Source organism: Entelurus aequoreus, linkage group LG01 (genome assembly GCF_033978785.1).
Source record: "Entelurus aequoreus isolate RoL-2023_Sb linkage group LG01, RoL_Eaeq_v1.1, whole genome shotgun sequence".
In the NCBI taxonomy this organism is placed as follows: domain Eukaryota; kingdom Metazoa; phylum Chordata; class Actinopteri; order Syngnathiformes; family Syngnathidae; genus Entelurus; species Entelurus aequoreus.
This window is the reverse complement of record NC_084731.1, coordinates 17,191,299-17,209,845: the sequence shown is the minus strand read 5'-3', so window position 1 is coordinate 17,209,845 and position 18,547 is coordinate 17,191,299. Positions and strand designations below refer to the sequence as shown.

The 18,547-nt window shown below is 36.2% G+C and overlaps 2 protein-coding genes across 2 annotated transcripts in view; both read left to right on the top strand.

Moving 5' to 3' along the window:
* The window catches only part of dnah1 (dynein, axonemal, heavy chain 1), a 137,720-nt gene extending 120,165 nt beyond the window's left edge, over positions 1–17,555 (top strand). The window contains 3 exon segments of the mRNA XM_062044902.1: positions 7,747–7,953; positions 8,046–8,280; positions 13,958–17,555. Of these exon segments, the coding sequence (XP_061900886.1) occupies positions 7,747–7,953; positions 8,046–8,280; positions 13,958–14,079 (564 nt within the window). The 3' untranslated portion in view covers positions 14,080–17,555.
* The window catches only part of mapkapk3 (MAPK activated protein kinase 3), a 75,459-nt gene continuing 74,453 nt past the window's right edge, over positions 17,542–18,547 (top strand). Inside the window, exon 1 of the mRNA XM_062044848.1 lies at positions 17,542–17,558. The gene's annotated coding sequence lies outside the window, so the exon portion shown is untranslated. The remainder of the gene's footprint in view (positions 17,559–18,547) is intronic.

Below are 18,547 nucleotides of genomic sequence, written 5' to 3'. Positions count from 1 at the left end.
AATTTGTGTGACCCCCGAAAGGGTGGAAATAATATGTGTAAATAAAGTACCTTATCTTTTCTTAATAAATGTATTACAAAACTAAATGTACAATTACATATATTTACACTTTAATCATCTCTAATAATTACAGATGTCCGATAATATCGAACTGCCAATATTTTCGGCCGATAAATGCTTTAAAATGTAATATCGGAAATTATCGGTATCGGTTTCAAAAAGTAAAATATATGACTTTTTTAAAACGCCGCTGTGTACACGGACGTAGGGAGAAGTATGCAGCGCCAATAAACCTTAAAGGCACTGCCTTTGCGTGCCGGCCCAGTCACACACACAAGTGAATGCAAGGCATACTTTCTTTCTTTTCTTTCTTTCTTTAGTTTATTTCGAACATGAACACACTTACATCATAATACATCACACAATTTCATATCATTTCATTTTACATCATGCCCGAAAAGGAGTAGGAAGAAGCAAAGCTTATTTAATCCTACCCCTTTCCCACTTCAAAGCGTTTACAAATATATAGAATCATTCACTGACCTTTTTATATAATAAAATATCTGTGAATTAGTATACGCAACAGTTTTGTAATATGTAATTAATTAATTCAGTCATTATTAACATACTGAGATGAAGAATATCTTATTTTCAATAAGGTTGAAAGTGTTTCTCATAATTCTTCTTCTTTGTACTTTGTAAGCACTATTATTTTGAACAACCTCTTAAACTGGATCATATCAGTACAATTTTTAACTTCTTTACTTAATCCATTCCATAATTTAATTCCACATACTAATATGCTAAAAATTCTAAGTGTTGTACGTGCATAGAAATGTTTTAAATTATTTTTTCCTCTAAGGTTATATTTCTCCTCTTTAGTTGAGAAGAATTGTTGTACATTCTTTGGTAGCAGGTTATAGTTTGCTTTGTACATCATTTTAGCTGTTTGCAATTTTACCAAATCATCAAACTTTAATATTTTTGACTTAATAATTAAAGGGTTTGTATGTTGTCTATATCCAACATTATGTATTATTCTAACTGATCTTTTTTGTAACACGGTTAGGGAATGTAGTGCACATTTGTAGTTATTTCCCCATATTTCTGCACAATAACTCAGATATGGTAACACTAGCGAGCAGTAGAGAATATGAAGTGATTTTTGGCCCAGGACGTATTTTGCTTTATTCATTATTGAGATGTTTTTTGCCACCTTATGTTGTATGTTTTGTATATGAGATTTCCAGTTCATTTGATCATCTATTAATACTCCCAAAAATCTGGTTTCTTTTACCCTTTCGATGTCTACTCCTTGGTCAACAGCCATACAGGTCACACTGAGGGTGGCCGTATAAACAACTTTAACACTGTTACAAATATGCGCCACACTGTGAACCCACACCAAACAAGAATGACAAACACATTTCGGGAGAACATCCACACCGTAACACAACATAAACACAACAGAACAAATACCCAGAACCCCTTGCAGCACTAACTCTTCCAGGACGCTACAATATACACCCCCCGCTACCCCGCTTTTTACAACAAATTTCTGCATAAAAGTGATATATTATATTATAGGTGTTTATTAAACTTTAATACCAGATGTTGCTGTTTTTTTACATTTACACTATGGAAAAGCTGGTCTGAGAAGTAAAAGAGGAGCGATGTTCATATGTTGTTAATATTCCGTGTTTTATTGTTCATAGTTAATATTGTAAATCCCACTTTCTTTATTTTCATGTACATTTTGGGGGGTCCCATTCAGTAAAAAACTGTAAAATTCCATTCCTTTTTTTGAGGCGGTCTGTCATAACTTTTTTAGAACTCTATTGGACATTGTGACTTTTGGTATTAGCGTTCCTGGAAAAAAAGGACCCAAACAAACATACTATACAGCATATTTTTACAGCTAAATATGTATATACATATACTGCCAAGATACCTGTGGCGGTGGGGGCGTGGCTATAGGCGTGGTCACCATGACATCATCGAGTAATTTGCATAATTTACTACAATGATATGATTTTCTCTAAAAAGGCTCAAAAAATGTATACTTACTAATTAATAATAACAGTTTTGTTTTAAACGTCCATCCATCCATCCATCCATCCATCCATCCATCCATCCATCCATTTTACAATATAATTACAACACTTTATGTACATATTTATATACAGATTTGAACAATAAGTTATTCACTGAAATATATTTATTAATTGTGGTTCTTACAAAAAATATATCTTATAAAATATAAAAGCTAAAATGTCTCTTAAAGCTCTGCCCCTTTAATTAGTGCATACTAAATAATTTAACTTTAGCCTACTACTACAACCATATTATTTACCAGCAACATAAAGTGAAACAGAGGCAGAGGTGTCCTGCCACAGTCAGTAACAAATAAACAGAAAACAGTAGTGGTCAAATACAAATAAGGCAACAAGAGAAGTATCCTACACTTCTCTTTTGTAAAGTAAATCTGAACAGCCTATATGGGCATCTACATCAACTATATGATTTGCCTGAGAAACTGGACAGGACAAAAAAAAAAAAAAAAAAAGGTTTTTTTTTTTTTTTTAAATTTTTTAAAATTTGTGGCGGACGTAATTCTTTCGTGGCGGGCCGCCACAAATAAATGAATGTGTGGGAAACACTGATATATCATTTATACACACATACACATATTCTCTCAATGTGGCCCCCGAGTCAAAATATTTTCCAGCTCTGGCAGATACAGCTCATAAATTGGGCCACGCTTAAGTAGAAGTTCTAAATCTCCACTCATGCTTCCGTGCAGATGAACACATATGAACTGTATGCTGCAAGGACTGTCACCCCGTGAGCTATTAGGATGTGTTCACTTCCTCGCTCAATTGCAGGAAATGATTCAGCGGCTTGGTTTCGTTTCCTTTTTTTGCAAGAGTCTATTCACGTTTTGTACCTCGACTTCTTTCACACAGACTCCACTGAGGAGTCGAGGAAATCACTCGAAGAATGAGAGGCGACTTTAGGTTGAGACCTCTTCCTCCGGGTCATCCTTTTACCGAGACATTGCCAAATAAAACATGCCGATTCCCTGAGAATTTTTTCCGGATGATGCCAATTTCTTGATGTCGCTGAAGACGTTGCACTCCTAAATCATGCATGTAGTGACCATGAATGCACTAAACCAGGGGTGTTCAATGTGCGGCCCGGGGGCCATTTGCAGCCCACATCTCAATTTCTATTGCCCCATAAGACAAAATAAACACATCTCGGGTTATAACATTTAAAGAAGAATCAACTGACCTAATGGCTCCAACCAAAATGGCACCTGAAAACCAAAATGGCAAATGACCAGCAGGGTGTCTTACTGGTCTTTAATGTTTTTCATGTGTCTTGTCATGACAATTTTTTTTCAAAATATGTTAAGTTTTCGAGTAGGTTCTTAACCTTTTTGACCTCAAGCCCAACTTTTCCACAGCAGAGGGGCCCAGGGCACGCTCAAGTATTAAAACACTGAAATAGTGATCTTACTCTTGATTTTAATCGTATTCAATAATTATATCTAACTTACTTACAGTTTAGCACAGGCCTGGGCAAATATTTTGACTCGGGGGGCCAAATTTAGAGGAAAAAAATGTGTCTGGGGGCCGGTGTATCTATCTATCCATCTATTATATATATATATATATATATATATATATATATATATATATATATATATATATATATATATATATATATATATATATATATATATTATAATTTTTTTTTAACTTAAATATATATATATTATATATATAATATTTATATATAATATTTTAATATACATATATATTTATATATATATATATATATATATATATATATATATATATATATATATATATATATATTTATATACTAATATAATATATATTTATACATATATATATATATATATTTATATACTAATATAATATATATTTATACATATATATATATATATATATATATATATTTATATACTAATATAATATATATATATTTATATATATGTGTGTGTGTGTCTGTGTGTGTGTGTATTTTTTTGCAAAATATGGTAAGTTTTCGAGTAGGTTCTTAACCTTTTTGACCTCAGGCCCAACTTTTCCACAGCAGAGGGGCCCAGGGCACGCTCAAATATTAAAACACTGAAATAGTGATCTTACTCTTGATTTTAATCATATTCAATAATTATATCTAACTTACTTACAGTTTAGCACAGGCCTGGGCAAATATTTTGACTCGGGGGGCCAAATTTAGAGGAAAAAATGTGTCTGGGGGCCGGTGTATCTATCGATCCATCTATATATATGTATATATATATATATATATATATTTACATATATATATTTACATATATATATATATATATATATATATATATATATATATATATATATATATATATATATATATATATATATATATATATATTTATGTATATATGTATATATTTATGTATATATGTATGTGTGTGTGTGTGAGTGTGTGTGTGTGTGTAAACTGTGATAATCTGCTATACCATACCTACTTTATTTATACAGCCCTTTAAAAAAACCCACAGTTGAAGAACAAAGAGCTGTACACCACAAAGAAATAGAGGCAAAGGACAGACTAAAAAATAACATTTAAAACAGAAGTAAAATACACATTGAAAAAGCAAATACAAATTACCCTAAGAACAATTTGTTAGATAAAAAGCAGTTAAAAAGAGTTAAAAAAGTTAAAAACAATTTAAAGTCTCATGCTGGGTTAAAATCCAGTGAATAAAAATGGGTTTTAAGAAGGGTCTTAAAAATAGCCAAAGAAGGGGCCTGTCTCACATGGAGAGGGAGGTCGTTCCAGAGTTTGGGACCCGCTGTACTGTATGTGTGCTTGGGTCCTGTTTTTAGAAACACTAATACAAAACCTCACAATAATGTCTGATTCAAAGCTAAAAACGTTATGACAGACCGCCTTAAAAAACGGAATGGAATTTAAAATTTTTTTACTGAATGAGACACCCAGAATGTACATGAAAATAAAGAATGTGGGATTTACAATATTAACTATGAAGGATAAAACACTGAATATTGACAACATATGAACGTCACACCCCCCTCTCCATCCACATATTTTACAATCAAGCGAAACACGACAAAAATGCAACAAACACAGCGAAATTTGAACGCGAAGGGTGGAAAAAAAAAATCCCCTACAATCTGATATATCACTAAGCTTTAGAATCTGTCCCTGACACCCACATTTCAGGCGGGCCCCTCTGGAAAGACTCTGTGGAAACGCTCCCCACCCACACTGCTTGGTGCCTCGTCTGAGCTGCTGTGACTTAGATTACCATAGTAACTAATTAGATTACCATAGTAACTAGTATATCATGCAGAAGTGCAGATTCCAAGAATTGAAATACTTTGTATAGTTCAAGACTTACGCTCATTAGAAAACATCAATGCACATCATAATGGCAGTGACAGTTTTGATCTTAAAGATCTAAAAAACATATTTGGGAATGTCCGGCGGGACAGATTTAAAAGCTTAACGGGCCTTAATTTGCCCAGGTCTGGTTTAACATGATGAACTTTGTCAAATGACATAAAACCATGCGTTATAACAAATAATATCAACGCTTAGGTCAGGCTGATTACAAAAATAAAAATACTGATCTGTCATGGCTGGTTACACCAGGCCGTGCCTTAGGTTGCGTTTTGTTAGTGTTCTTCGGTGTTTAGTGTTTTAGTTCCTGTCCTGTGCTTTTATTATGGCAGCTCTTCCGGTTTTGTTGGTGTTTTCCCTTGGCTGGTTCACTTCTGTCCCCGAGCATTTCCCCTCACCTGTTTTCTGTTTGCACTCAAGACTATTTAAGTCGATCCTACTTTCGTTGTGGGGAACATTATTCTCTGTTCACGGGTGACGATCGACTATGCTTTCTGATGCCAAGCTCTCGTACGCACGTACTTTGTGGACGCCGTCTGCTCCACATGTCCTGTGAGTGTTTTGCTGGGTTTCAGCAGTTTTGTTTTCTTCATAGTCTTCCCTGTTGCTCTCGCTGTTTGTCTGTTTATCAATAAATATCCCTTTTTTTTTACTGCACGGTGCCACCTCGTTCGTCTGCATCTTAAAAAATCACTACAACCTCCTGCGTCTTCCACAACGCACCGTTTGACACCGCTTGACATGATCAAATGTACTGCAAAAGAAGGGACTCATAAGACATGATAAAAATATATTTACATACAATAATAATAATAGTATATTTTATTTGTAGAAAGCACTTTACATTGAGTAAATAACCTCAAAGTGCTACAGTGTATTAAAAAAATAAATAAAATTAAAAGATAACAAAAAATAAATAAAAATAAGAACTAGAACAGACAAATAGCTAAAATTAGTATGCATCTAAAAAAAAAAGGCATTTTTTAAAAAGAAGGGTTTTTAAGCCTTTTTTAAAAGCATCCACAGTCTGTGGTGCCCTCAGGTGGTCAGGGAGAGCGTTCCACAGACTGGGAGCGGCGGAGCAGAAAGCCCGGACTCCCATTGTTCGTAGCTTTGTCCTCGGAGGTTGGAGGAGGTTAGCCTGTCCGGAGCGGAGGTGTCGTATGGAGGATTTGGGGGTGAGTAGTTCTTTGAGGTAGAGGGGGGCATTTCCAATTACACAGTGCTAACATTGATTAATTGTAACTAAACTAATAATAAATAACCATATGTATTTAATTAAACAAGCTGTCACGGTCATTATAATAAAGCTGTTGATTTTATACAACATGTACGAGGACAAAAGGACAGAAAGATATTTGATTGTAGCTTCTCTGAGGGCGTTTAGGACTATTGTAATGCATGACAATATAACTGACTGAGAAAAAGAAATGAGCACAGACAAGATATGCTAAACATGCAAAATAATAGTCCTTTTGTGGTGTTCGGGTCTGTGGGACCCGTTTTCCTTTTTTTATTAAAAGAAAAATGATACAATTGATACATTTTTCAAACTGAGACTCACTGACTTTGGCTAATTTTCTGTGAAGAACATATATCAGAATACATATTTTAATGACCACACACCATACACATTTCTATTACATATAAGATGTCCGGGTCCACTGGACCCGGGACTAAAAGAAGTGTGGAAATTGATGTTCTGTGTACCACACGCACCCACACACACACACACACACACACAACAGGCCTAGACAGGAGGAGGACAGAGTGTAGGTACACAGAACATCAGAGGGTCAAATGTGCGAGAAAATGAGAGCAGACAGTGTTGACAAACAATGTTGAAACCTTGTGTGGGAACCGTAGGTGCAGAAACACAAAAGAAGAATCCCTGTGCGATGCAGAAACTGGCAGAGAAATTTTCCGTGCAACGTTCATATTGTTGTTACTCAGCCGGCGTTTGTGGGTCTGATGGACCCGTTGCATTTTGTGGCTTTTAATGCCTCACAATCAAACACTTTTATGTTCAAATACTGAACAGATGTTTATTGGGATAAGGTAAACATCTGTTCAGTATTTTAACAAAGAAGTGTTTGATTGTGAGGCATTAAAAGCCACAAAATGCAACGGGTCCATCAGACCCACAAACGCTGGCTGAGTAACAACAATATGAACATTACACAAGGGTTAAAAGAATACTGTTCCCTGACCGGGAATCGAACCCGGGCCGCGGCGGTGAGAGCGCCGAATCCTAGCCACTAGACCACCTCGTGATTGTGCGTGTGTTTGTGTTGCCCCATTCAGGCCTACCCGTCCCTCAAGCCTCTGGCCTCCTGGGTTTCGGATCTGCTGAAGAGGATCACTTTTCTTCAGGCATGGATCTCCAATGGCATCCCGCCTGTCTTCTGGATTAGCGGCTTCTATTTCCCTCAAGCTTTTCTCACCGGAACCCTGCAGAATTATGCGCGTCGCTTCCGCATCTCCATAGACACCATCGGTTTTGACTTTCAGGTATTTGCATATGGATTTGTTCTTCATTGGAAAGTCACATTAATGTGTCTGCGTCTGCGTGGACTTGATCACCGGTCTGCTTGTCTCCTCAGGTTGTGCTGAAATCAGTGTCCGATATAAATGAGAAGCCAGACACGGGCTGTTACATCAGTGGTTTATTCATCGAGGGTGCTCGCTGGAATAATAATGACGCTCTGCTCACAGAGTCCAGACCTAAGGAGCTCTACACAGAAATGGCCGCCATTTGGTTCATCCCCACACCTAACCGCAAACCTCCAACCTCTGGGATCTACATCTGCCCCATCTACAAGACCCTAACACGCGCTGGTCAGTATACTATAAACACGACCGGCTCTACTGGACCTCGTCTGTATGTACCTGGGCAATTATTTTTGCCTCTGGGGGCCAAATTTTGACAAAAAAATGTGTCTGGGGGCCGGTATATTTATTTTTCAAAACTTCACAATAATGTCTGATTGAAAGCTAAAAACGTTATGACAGACCGCCTTAAAAAAGGGAATGGAATTTAAAATTTTTTTACTGAATGAGACACCCAGAATGTACATGAAAATAAAGAATGTGGGATTTACAATATTAACTATGAACGATAAAACACTGAATATTGACAACATATGAATGTCACACACCCTCCCGATTGACATATTTTACAATCAAGCAAAACGCAACAAAAATGCAACAAACTACGGAGCCCCTAAAGAGACATGGGGGAAAAATGTTTTTTTATAATTTTTTTTAATTTATTTTTTTTAGACATGTATCTCGTTTTTCTAGTTATAAAAAAAAAATGTTTTTAATTATAATTTTTTAAATTTTTTTAATTTATTTAGACATGTTTCTCGTGCGCACGAGAAAGTTTTTCTAAAGTTATTTAAAAAAAAAAAAATTATTATTTTTTTTTTACAAAAAATACATTTTTTAAATTTTTTTAGACACATGTTTAAAAAAAATAAAAAATAAATTATAAACATTTTTTTCCCCCCATGTCCCTTTAGGGCAGAGGTGTCCAAACTTTTTCCACTGAGGGCCACACACGGAAAAATTAAAGCATGCGGAGGCCATTTTGATATTTTTCATTTTCAAACCATAACAAAATATATGGATTTGTTTTTTTGTTTTTTAACCTTCAGGGCTCTCGGGGACCATAAAGGGTCTAAGTCATTAAAATGTTAAAAACAAGTCAAATTATTATTGTATTTTTTTATTTAACGCTTACAGTAAATCTCTACAGTATATCAACTTCAGGTTGATGTAAACTTAAAAAAACCAAAAAGGTTTTATGCCTTTTCTGTCAAAGACAACTTTGTGTTTTATAATAAAACTGAAATATGCAGTATTTCCCCCACTGCCCAAAACATTCAGAAAGCAATGTTTGATGTGAAGTAATTAGAGCCTTAAAAATATCAATAATGCAGGACACCATTGATTTTAATTCATTATTATTTTTGAGTAATCACTGTGAAAAGATAAATAAAATCCCATTAAATATATTTGGGATCCACAAGGTGCCCCACTCATAAAGTGATACATTTTTATTAGGTTTTTTTTTTACTTTCAACACTTAAGTTACGAGCTCAACTTCAGATATATCTGTCCATTTTACATTTCAACTATTATTTTGTTTGTTTTTATGCTCTTTTGTCAAAGAAAGGAGCCTAGAAAACGTCACTACACATCATAATGGCAGCTACACTTTACATCTTAAAGATCTAAAAAAATGATTTGGGAATGTCCAGCGGGCCAGATAGAAAAGCTTAACGGGCCGCATGTGGCCCCCGGGCCTTAATTTGCCCAGGTCTGATATGTACACTACTGTATCTTACAAATCACACAAATAAAAAAGTGTGAATTTTTTTGTAATGGGGTGGGGGCCTCAAAATAAAATTCTGCTCAGGGCCCCAATTTAACAATGGGCGGCCCTGATTCCATGCCAATCACTGTAACAATGGTGCACACACAAATGATGTCACAATTTGGACATGTGATATATACTTGTGCATACAGACAATAATAGTTGTATTTGTGTGTTGAGTTAATTAATAAAATAATAATGAAATAAAATAAATTTAAAAATCCATACTGTAGTCCAGATCTGGGCAAATTAAGGCCCGGGGGGCCGCATGTGGCCCGTTAAGCTTTTCAATCTGGCCCACCGGATATTTCCAAATAATTTTTTTAGATCTTTAAGATGGAAAGTGTAGCTGCCATTATGATGTGTAGTGATGTTTTCTAATGACCGTAAGTCTTGCACTATACAAAGTATTTCAATGGTTGGAATCTGCGCCTTTGCATGATATACTAGTTACTATGGTACTAATTAGTTACTATGGTAATCTAATTAGTTACTATGGTAATCTAAATCACAGCAGCTCAGACGAGGCACCAAGCAGTGTGGGTGGGGAGCGTTTCCACAGAGTGTTTCCAGAGCGGCCAGCCTGAAATGCGGGTGTCAGGGACAGAGGCAGAAGGAGATTTTTACAGCAAAGTTCTAAAGCTTAGTGATATATCAAATATATCAGATCGTAGGTGTTTTTTTTTTTTTACCCTTCGCGTTCATATTTTTGCTGTTTGTTGCATTTTGTGTTTCGCTTGATTGTAAAATATGTGGATGGAGAGGGGGTGTGACGTTCATATGTTGTCAATATTCAGTGTTTTATCCTTCATAGTTAATATTGTAAATCCCACATTCTTTATTTTCATGTACATTCTGGGTGTCTCATTCAGTAAAAAACATGTAGAATTCCATTCCGTTTTTTTATGTTTTTAGCATTCAAAAAGACATTATTGTGAGGTTTTGTATTAGTGTTTCTAAAAATAAATATCCCGGCCCCCAGACACATTTTTTTTCTCAAAATTTGGCCCTCGAGTCAAAATAATTGCCCAAGCCTGCTGTAGTCCTTAAGTGTCGAAGTCAAGGCCCGCGGGCCGAATGAATTATTTATGGCCCCCGGGATGATATTTGATTAGTATTAGAAGCGGCCCGCAGGCCACAGCCGCCTGCTGCTCTTTTGCAGGCACCAATACTCCATCAGTGTTGGAGCTAGGAACTTTCAAAACGGGGTTCCAGGGGCCCCATCAAGTCATAAAAATGGGGTCCCACCGTAAATTTTTGGGGGTCCTACTTTTTTGTAAGTGTTTTGGAAACAAATGATAAATGTATGCATTATCCTGTTATATCTCACATTCTATATTGTGTGTTGGAAAAAGGTTGTCATAAACGTTACTTCAATCAATCAATCAATCAATCAATCAATGTTTACTTATATAGCCCTAAATCACAAGTGTCTCAAAGGGCTGCACAAGCCACAACGACATCCGCGGTGCACAGCCCACATAAGGGCAAGGAAAAACTCACAACCCCAATGGGACGTCGATGTGAATGACTATGAGAAACCTTGGAGAGGACCGCAGATGACCCCCTCCCCCCCCCAGGGGAGACCGGATGCAATGGACGTCGAGTGGGTCTGACATAATATTGTGAAAGTCCAGTCCATAGTGGATCTAACATAATAGTGAGAGTCCAGTCCATAGTGGATCTAACATATTTAGTGTGAGAGTCCAGTCCATAGTGGATCTAACATAATAGTGAGAATCCAGTCCATAGTGGATCCAACATAATAGTGAGAGTCCAGTCCATAGTGGATCTAACATAATAGTGTGAGAGTCCAGTCCATAGTGGATCTAACATAATAGTAAGAGTCTAGTCCATAGTGGATCTAACATAATAGTGAGATTCCAGTCTATAGTGGATCTAACATAATATTGTGAGAGTCCAGTCCATAGTGGATCTAACATAATAGTGAGAGTCCAGTCTAAAGTGGATCTAACATAATAGTGTAAGAGTCCAGTCCATAGTGGATCTAACATAATAGTGAGAATCCAGTCTATAGTGGATCTAACATAATATTGTGAGAGTCCAGTCCATAGTGGATCTAACATAATAGTGAGAGTCCAGTCCATAGTGGATCTAACATAATATTGTGAGAGTCCAGTCCATAGTGGATCTAACATAATATTGTGAAAGTCCAGTCCATAGTGGATCTAACATAATAGTGAGAGTCCAGTCCATAGTGGATCTAACATAATAGTGTGAGAGTCCAGTCCATAGTGGATCTAACATAATAGTGAGAGTCTAGTCCATAGTGGATCTAACATAATAGTGAGAATCCAGTCTATAGTGGATCTAACATAATGTGAGAGTCCAGTCCATAGTGGATCTAACATAATAGTGAGAGTCCAGTCTAAAGTGGATCTAACATAATAGTGAGAGTCCAGTCTAAAGTGGATCTAACATAATAGTGTAAGAGTCCAGTCCATAGTGGATCTAACATAATAGTGAGAGTCCAGTCTAAAGTGGATCTAACATAATAGTGTAAGAGTCCAGTCCATAGTGGATCTAACATAATATTGTGAAAGTCCAGTCCATAGTGGATCTAACATAATAGTGAGAGTCCAGTCCATAGTGGATCTAACATAATAGTGAGAGTCCAGTCCATAGTGGCTCTAACATAATAGTGTGAGAGTCCAGTCCATAGTGGATCTAACATAATAGTGAGAGTCCAGTCCATAGTGGATCTAACATAATATTGTGAGAGTCCAGTCCATAGTGGATCTAACATAATATTGTGAGAGTCCAGTCCATAGTGGATCTAACATAATAGTGAGAATCCAGTCTATAGTGGATCTACCATAATATTGTGAGAGTCCAGTCCATAGTGGATCCAACATAATAGTGAGAGTCCAGTCTAAAGTGGATCTAACATAATAGTGTAAGAGTCCAGTCCATAGTGGATCTAACATAATATTGTGAAAGTCCAGTCCATAGTGGATCTAACATAATAGTGAGAGTCCAGTCCATAGTGGATCTAACATAATAGTGAGAGTCCAGTCCATAGTGGCTCTAACATAATAGTGTGAGAGTCCAGTCCATAGTGGATCTAACATAATATTGTGAAAGTCCAGTCCATAGTGGATCTAACATAATAGTGAGAGTCCAGTCCATAGTGGATCTAACGTAATAGTGAGAGTCCAGTCCATAGTGGATCTAACATAATAGTGAGAGTCCAGTCCATAGTGGATCTAACATAATATTGTGAGAGTCCAGTCCATAGTGGATCTAACATAATATTGTGAAAGTCCAGTCCATAGTGGATCTAACATAATAGTGAGAGTCCAGTCCATAGTGGATCTAACGTAATAGTGAGAGTCCAGTCCATAGTGGATCTAACATAATAGTGAGACTCCAGTCCATAGTGGATCTAACATAATAGTGAGAGTCCAGTCCATAGTGGATCTAGCATAATAGTGAGAGTCCAGTCCATAGTGGGGCCAGCAGGAGACTATCTCGAGCAGAGACTTAATACTTAATTCATTAAAAAAATACTACATAAGAAAACACATTTTTATGCAAATGTAAATGTTTTCAGTTACAAACATTAATTCACTTTCTTCTTTCCTTCATGGATCTAAACTTTACCATTGCCAGGTATTTTTTTTCTGTATTTTTATTAAAATATTTTCAGAATGTGTTTTGTTCTATTTTTGGCCAAGGTAAGACAAAGAAAACAATCTGAAACGGTCTTCATTTTTTAATTTTAATGCCGTGATTTTAATAGTCCGGCCCGCGTGTGCACACATTTCCCTCCATGCGGCCCCTGAGCTAAAATGAGATTGACACCCCTGCGGTAGTCTAATACGTACACCGACTAGTCTAAATTAAATTGATAGTTTCCTTTCTAAAAAAAACTTTTGTGAGCTACGTAATTGAGTTGGGGTTATTACCATGTAAGTGACAGTATTCCTCAGGTTGTATCTCACCCCAAAAATAGACCGCAGTCAGCTGGCATCCTATTTCACGAAGGCCCTAGAAAGTGGAGCCCTGTATTTTCCAGCCGCAGTAATCAGCCCGTCGTCTTGTGTGGAAACTGAAGGGCGAGAGTTTCAACTGTCATGTCCGCACAACTGAGGTCCTGATCTGTTTTCACAGGCACGTTGTCCACCACGGGTCATTCCACCAACTATGTGATCGCAGTGGAGCTGCCCACGGATCAAACGCCTGGACACTGGATCAAACGGGGAGTGGCCCTCATTTGTGCTTTGGACTATTGAACACACTTCAGCCACCAGATACAGTTAGCATCATCACACAAACATTTGTTTTAATTGATTTACGAAAGTCCAAGAAAGAACAGTTACAAGTTTCATGAGGATTTAGATCAGGGTTGCCCAAACGCTTTGCCTCCAGGGGCCAAAGTGAAAATGTGTCAATGGTCCGTAGGCCACACACACGACAGTGCGTCAAATACGGCCACAAAATTATACTTTCACAAAATAAAAGTATGTTTTATTGTACGTTTATAAGCTACAGTATGTTAAGAACGATATATAGACGTATTATTTTAATTTATATCAGCAATTTTTACCATGCAACAGCACCACTAGTGAGAAATTTAGCCTCATATCGCCATATATACCATATTTTTCGGAGTATAAGTCGCACCGGCCGAAAATGCATAATAAAGAAGGAAAAAAACATATATAAGTCGCACTGGAGTATAAGTCGCATTTTTGGGGAAATGTATTTGATAAAAGCCAACACCAAGAATAGACATTTGAAAGGCAATTTAAAATAAATAAAGAATAGTGAACAACAGGCTGAATAAGTGTACGTTATATGAGGCATAAATAACCAACTGAGAACGTGCCTGGTATGTTAACGTAACATATTATGGTAAGAGTCATTCAAATAACTATAACATATAGAACATGCTATACGTTTACCAAACAATCTGTCACTCCTAATCGCTAAATCCCATGAAATCTTATACGTCTAGTCTCTTACGTGAATGAGATGAATAATATTATTTGATATTTTACGCTAATGTGTTAATCATTTCACACATCAGTCGCTCCTGAGTATAAGTCGCACCCCCCGGCCAAACTATGAAAAAAACTGTGACATATAGTCCGAAAAATACGGTATGTGTTATTGTAAGTTTATAAGCTACAGTATGTTAAGAACGATATATAGACATATTGTTTTGGTTTATTCCAGCAATTTTTACCACGCAACAGCACCACCAGTGAGAAATTTAGCCTCATATCACTTTAAAGAAATACACTCTATACATTGCTAATGTGGTAAATGACTATTCTAGCTGCAAATGTCTGGTTTTTGGTGCAATATCTACATAGGTGTATAGAGGCCCATTTCCAGCAACTATCACTCCAGTGTTCTAATGGTACAATGTGTTTGCTCATTGGTTTAGAAGGCTAATTGATGATTAGAAAACCCTTGTGCAATCATGTTCACACATCTGAAAACAGTTTAGCTCGTTACAGAAGCTACAAAACTGACCTTCCTTTGAGCAGATTGAGTTTCTGGAGCATCACATTTGTGGGGTCAATTAAACGCTCAAAATGGCCCGAAAAAGAGAACTTTCATCTGAAACTCGACAGTCTATTCTTGTTCTTAGAAATGAAGGCTATTCCACAAAATTGTTTGGGTGACCCCAAACTTTTGAACGGTAGTGTATATCGCCAAGATGATCATTTTCCATAGAGCGTCAAAGTTACAACTTTACCGTAGAGAAGGGGTCTCAAATTCAAATGCGACTAGTTAGTCTGTTTTTAATAAATTTTACGATTAAAAAAAAAAAAAAAAAGGAAGCTCAGCCCCTACACTGCAAAAAGTCAGTGTTCAAAAAAAAGAAAAAAAATTACAAAAATTAGGGGTATTTTATTTGAACTAAACAAAATTATTTGCCAATAAAACAAGAAAATTCAGCTTGTCAAGACTTTCCAAAACAAGTAAAATTGGCTAACCTCAATGAACCCAAAAATACCTTAAAATAAGAATATACTCACTAATAAAAAGTGCACTTTTCTTGGTAGAAAAAACAAAACCTTTTTGCTCAATATGTTGAAAAACATTCTTAAATGAAGTAAATGCTAGTGCCATTATTTTGACATAATGATATGCGCTCGGCATCATAATTTTTTTTTTCATGCTTAGAGTAAAAATTATTACTTTAAAAAAGGAGTTTTATACTTGTGAGTGTTGATGACACAGCTTTGCAACACTTGATATTCTAATTTCAAGCATGTTTTACTCAATATAGGTCATCAAATATCAGCAACGAGCTGTAATATCTTACTGAGATCATTTAGGACCAAAACACTTAAAACAAGTAAAACACTCTAACATAAAATCTGCTTAGTGAGAAAAATGATCTTATCAGACAGAAAATAAGCAGATATCACCCTTATTTGAGATATTTCATCTTACTTAGATTTCAGTTTTTGCAGTGTACAATTTTACCATAACATTTACTGTGTATTTTATTTATTTTTTTACACCAAATTACTGTAAATTGAAAAACTGTACCGCTGTTCTTATAAATTCAAAATTATAGTAACCGAGCTGTCATTTTTTTACTGAAAAATCTATAGCCAATTTTAATTTTTAGTGCATTACTCTATTTTCCAAGCCATAGAGTGCACCTGTGTATTAGCCACACCCACTAAATTTTAGAGGAAAAAATATTTTCCATACATTAGCAGCACCGGACTATAAGCCGCCGATACGTTGTAAAATGAGTTATTTACACGGAAAGATTCTGTAACTGTTTATTTACTTACTTTGTTTGCAAACGCCTGTAACACGGCAGTAAAACGGCTGATCAAACAAAGCAGAAGTCATCACCATGGACCCAGTAGCTGCAGAAACTAGCTCTCCAATCAGCTAAACAGACTCAATATCTCCACGGTGACGTTTTGGTGGATTTACTGAGGAATTTGTGAAACTGAAACAACACAAAAAGAATGCCATTGTAAGGTAATAATACTAACAGACACTCCTAAACGTGTTAGCGTGTTACCTCATGCTAACGACGCCAGCTTGATTACATTACGATGGCACATACAAATATGCATGAAAACACTGGCAACACAGACATCACACATGGGACGGTTTAGTAAGTATGAATAGTTTTAGTTATATTGTAAACCCTACACATGTTGCTTGGAGTGATGAATCAAGAATCCACACGAGTAAAAACGCTACGGACGACAAGAAGACAGAACAGCGCTTGTACTTCCGGTTCAAAGCACTAAACAGACGGAAATAATGTCGGCATTCCCCCCCCGCAGCACCTGCAATGAGCAAACTCGTCCAAAAAATAGCGCCAGAACACAGACAATGACACCTTTTCAATGTCTCTGCTTGTGTTTAATGAAAACTATTTTCATTATGGCTGTTAGCGAAAGAAAATCCATAAATTAGCCGCAGGGTTCAAAGCGTAGGAAAAAGTCCTGAATTCACTGTACTATAAATTGAAAAAAAGTACCACTGTTATTATTTTTACCACAAAATTCTGGCGACTGAGCTGATACTTTTTTTACGTTTTCTGTTTTTACAGTGCAAAACTGTAAATGGAAAAATGATACCACTGATGATTTCATGGTAAATTCCAGGCGACTGAGCTGCCAGGTTTTTACATAAAAATCTACCAACTTTTTTTTTTTTTTTTTTTTTTTACAGTGTAGCCTTGCAGACATGCCACCAATGATTGTGCAGCTTGAAATAGGTCAGTATGACTATGGTATGTGTCAAATTTGGTAGCCAACCTTTGGCGGGTAAAAATGAAATGACACAGTGTTTGGGCATTCCGGATCTAAATAAAAGGATATTAATGTATTTTTCACGTTTTGAAAAGACCCCCAAATACACACCACACACCATCAACCAGAAAGTAACACTGGAATGTTTTTCCAGTTTTAGTTAAAAAAAAAATTGCACAGTATTGTATCAAATATTAACACTTAAACTAGACAAGGCAATTCCTGAAGGAATTGTGTGTGAATGCTCCAATGCTGAAGTTGAACTGAAATGCTGACAGAATGTAGTATGAATGTAAGAAGAATTGTTGAACATTGAAGAATGTCCCATTGATTTCAATGGGAATTTTAAAAAAGAATTGGGAATTTCGGGAAATGTTGACATTTTTTGGAAAATGGTTAAAAAAAATGGTCTGAATGAGTTGAAATGGTTGGTGTTGAAATTTTTCTAATCGGTCGAGAAATGTTGAAGTAGTAACCTGTTGAATTGAGAAATGGTATTAAGGAATTCCTGGAATTTCAGGAAAACCGGGAATTTTTCCAGTTAAAAAAACAACTTCTTTTTTTTTTTCTATTTAAGAGGAATGTTTTGACAGTGCAACGGCTGAAATGCGTTGAACAATGTAGAAGGAGTAGTCGCCAGAAAAAAAGGGTGGAAATAGGGCTTTGGAAAACCAGGAATTCTGGAAAATCTTTGAATTTTTTTTAACTTGGAAAAAGGGTAGTTTGAATTTCTAGGATGGTGCAATGTGTACAAGGTGGAATGGTTTGAATCGGTTGAAAAATGTAGAAATGGTGCAAGTTTGAAAAATGGCCGATTCATTTTAAATGGGGAAAAATGTCCCGGAAAACCTGGAATTCTGGGAAATCTGAAAATGTTTGGAATTTGTCATGGGAAAGCCCAAATAGGCTGAACAGCTTGAAGTTGGAACGGTTTGAATCGGGTGGGAAATGTGGA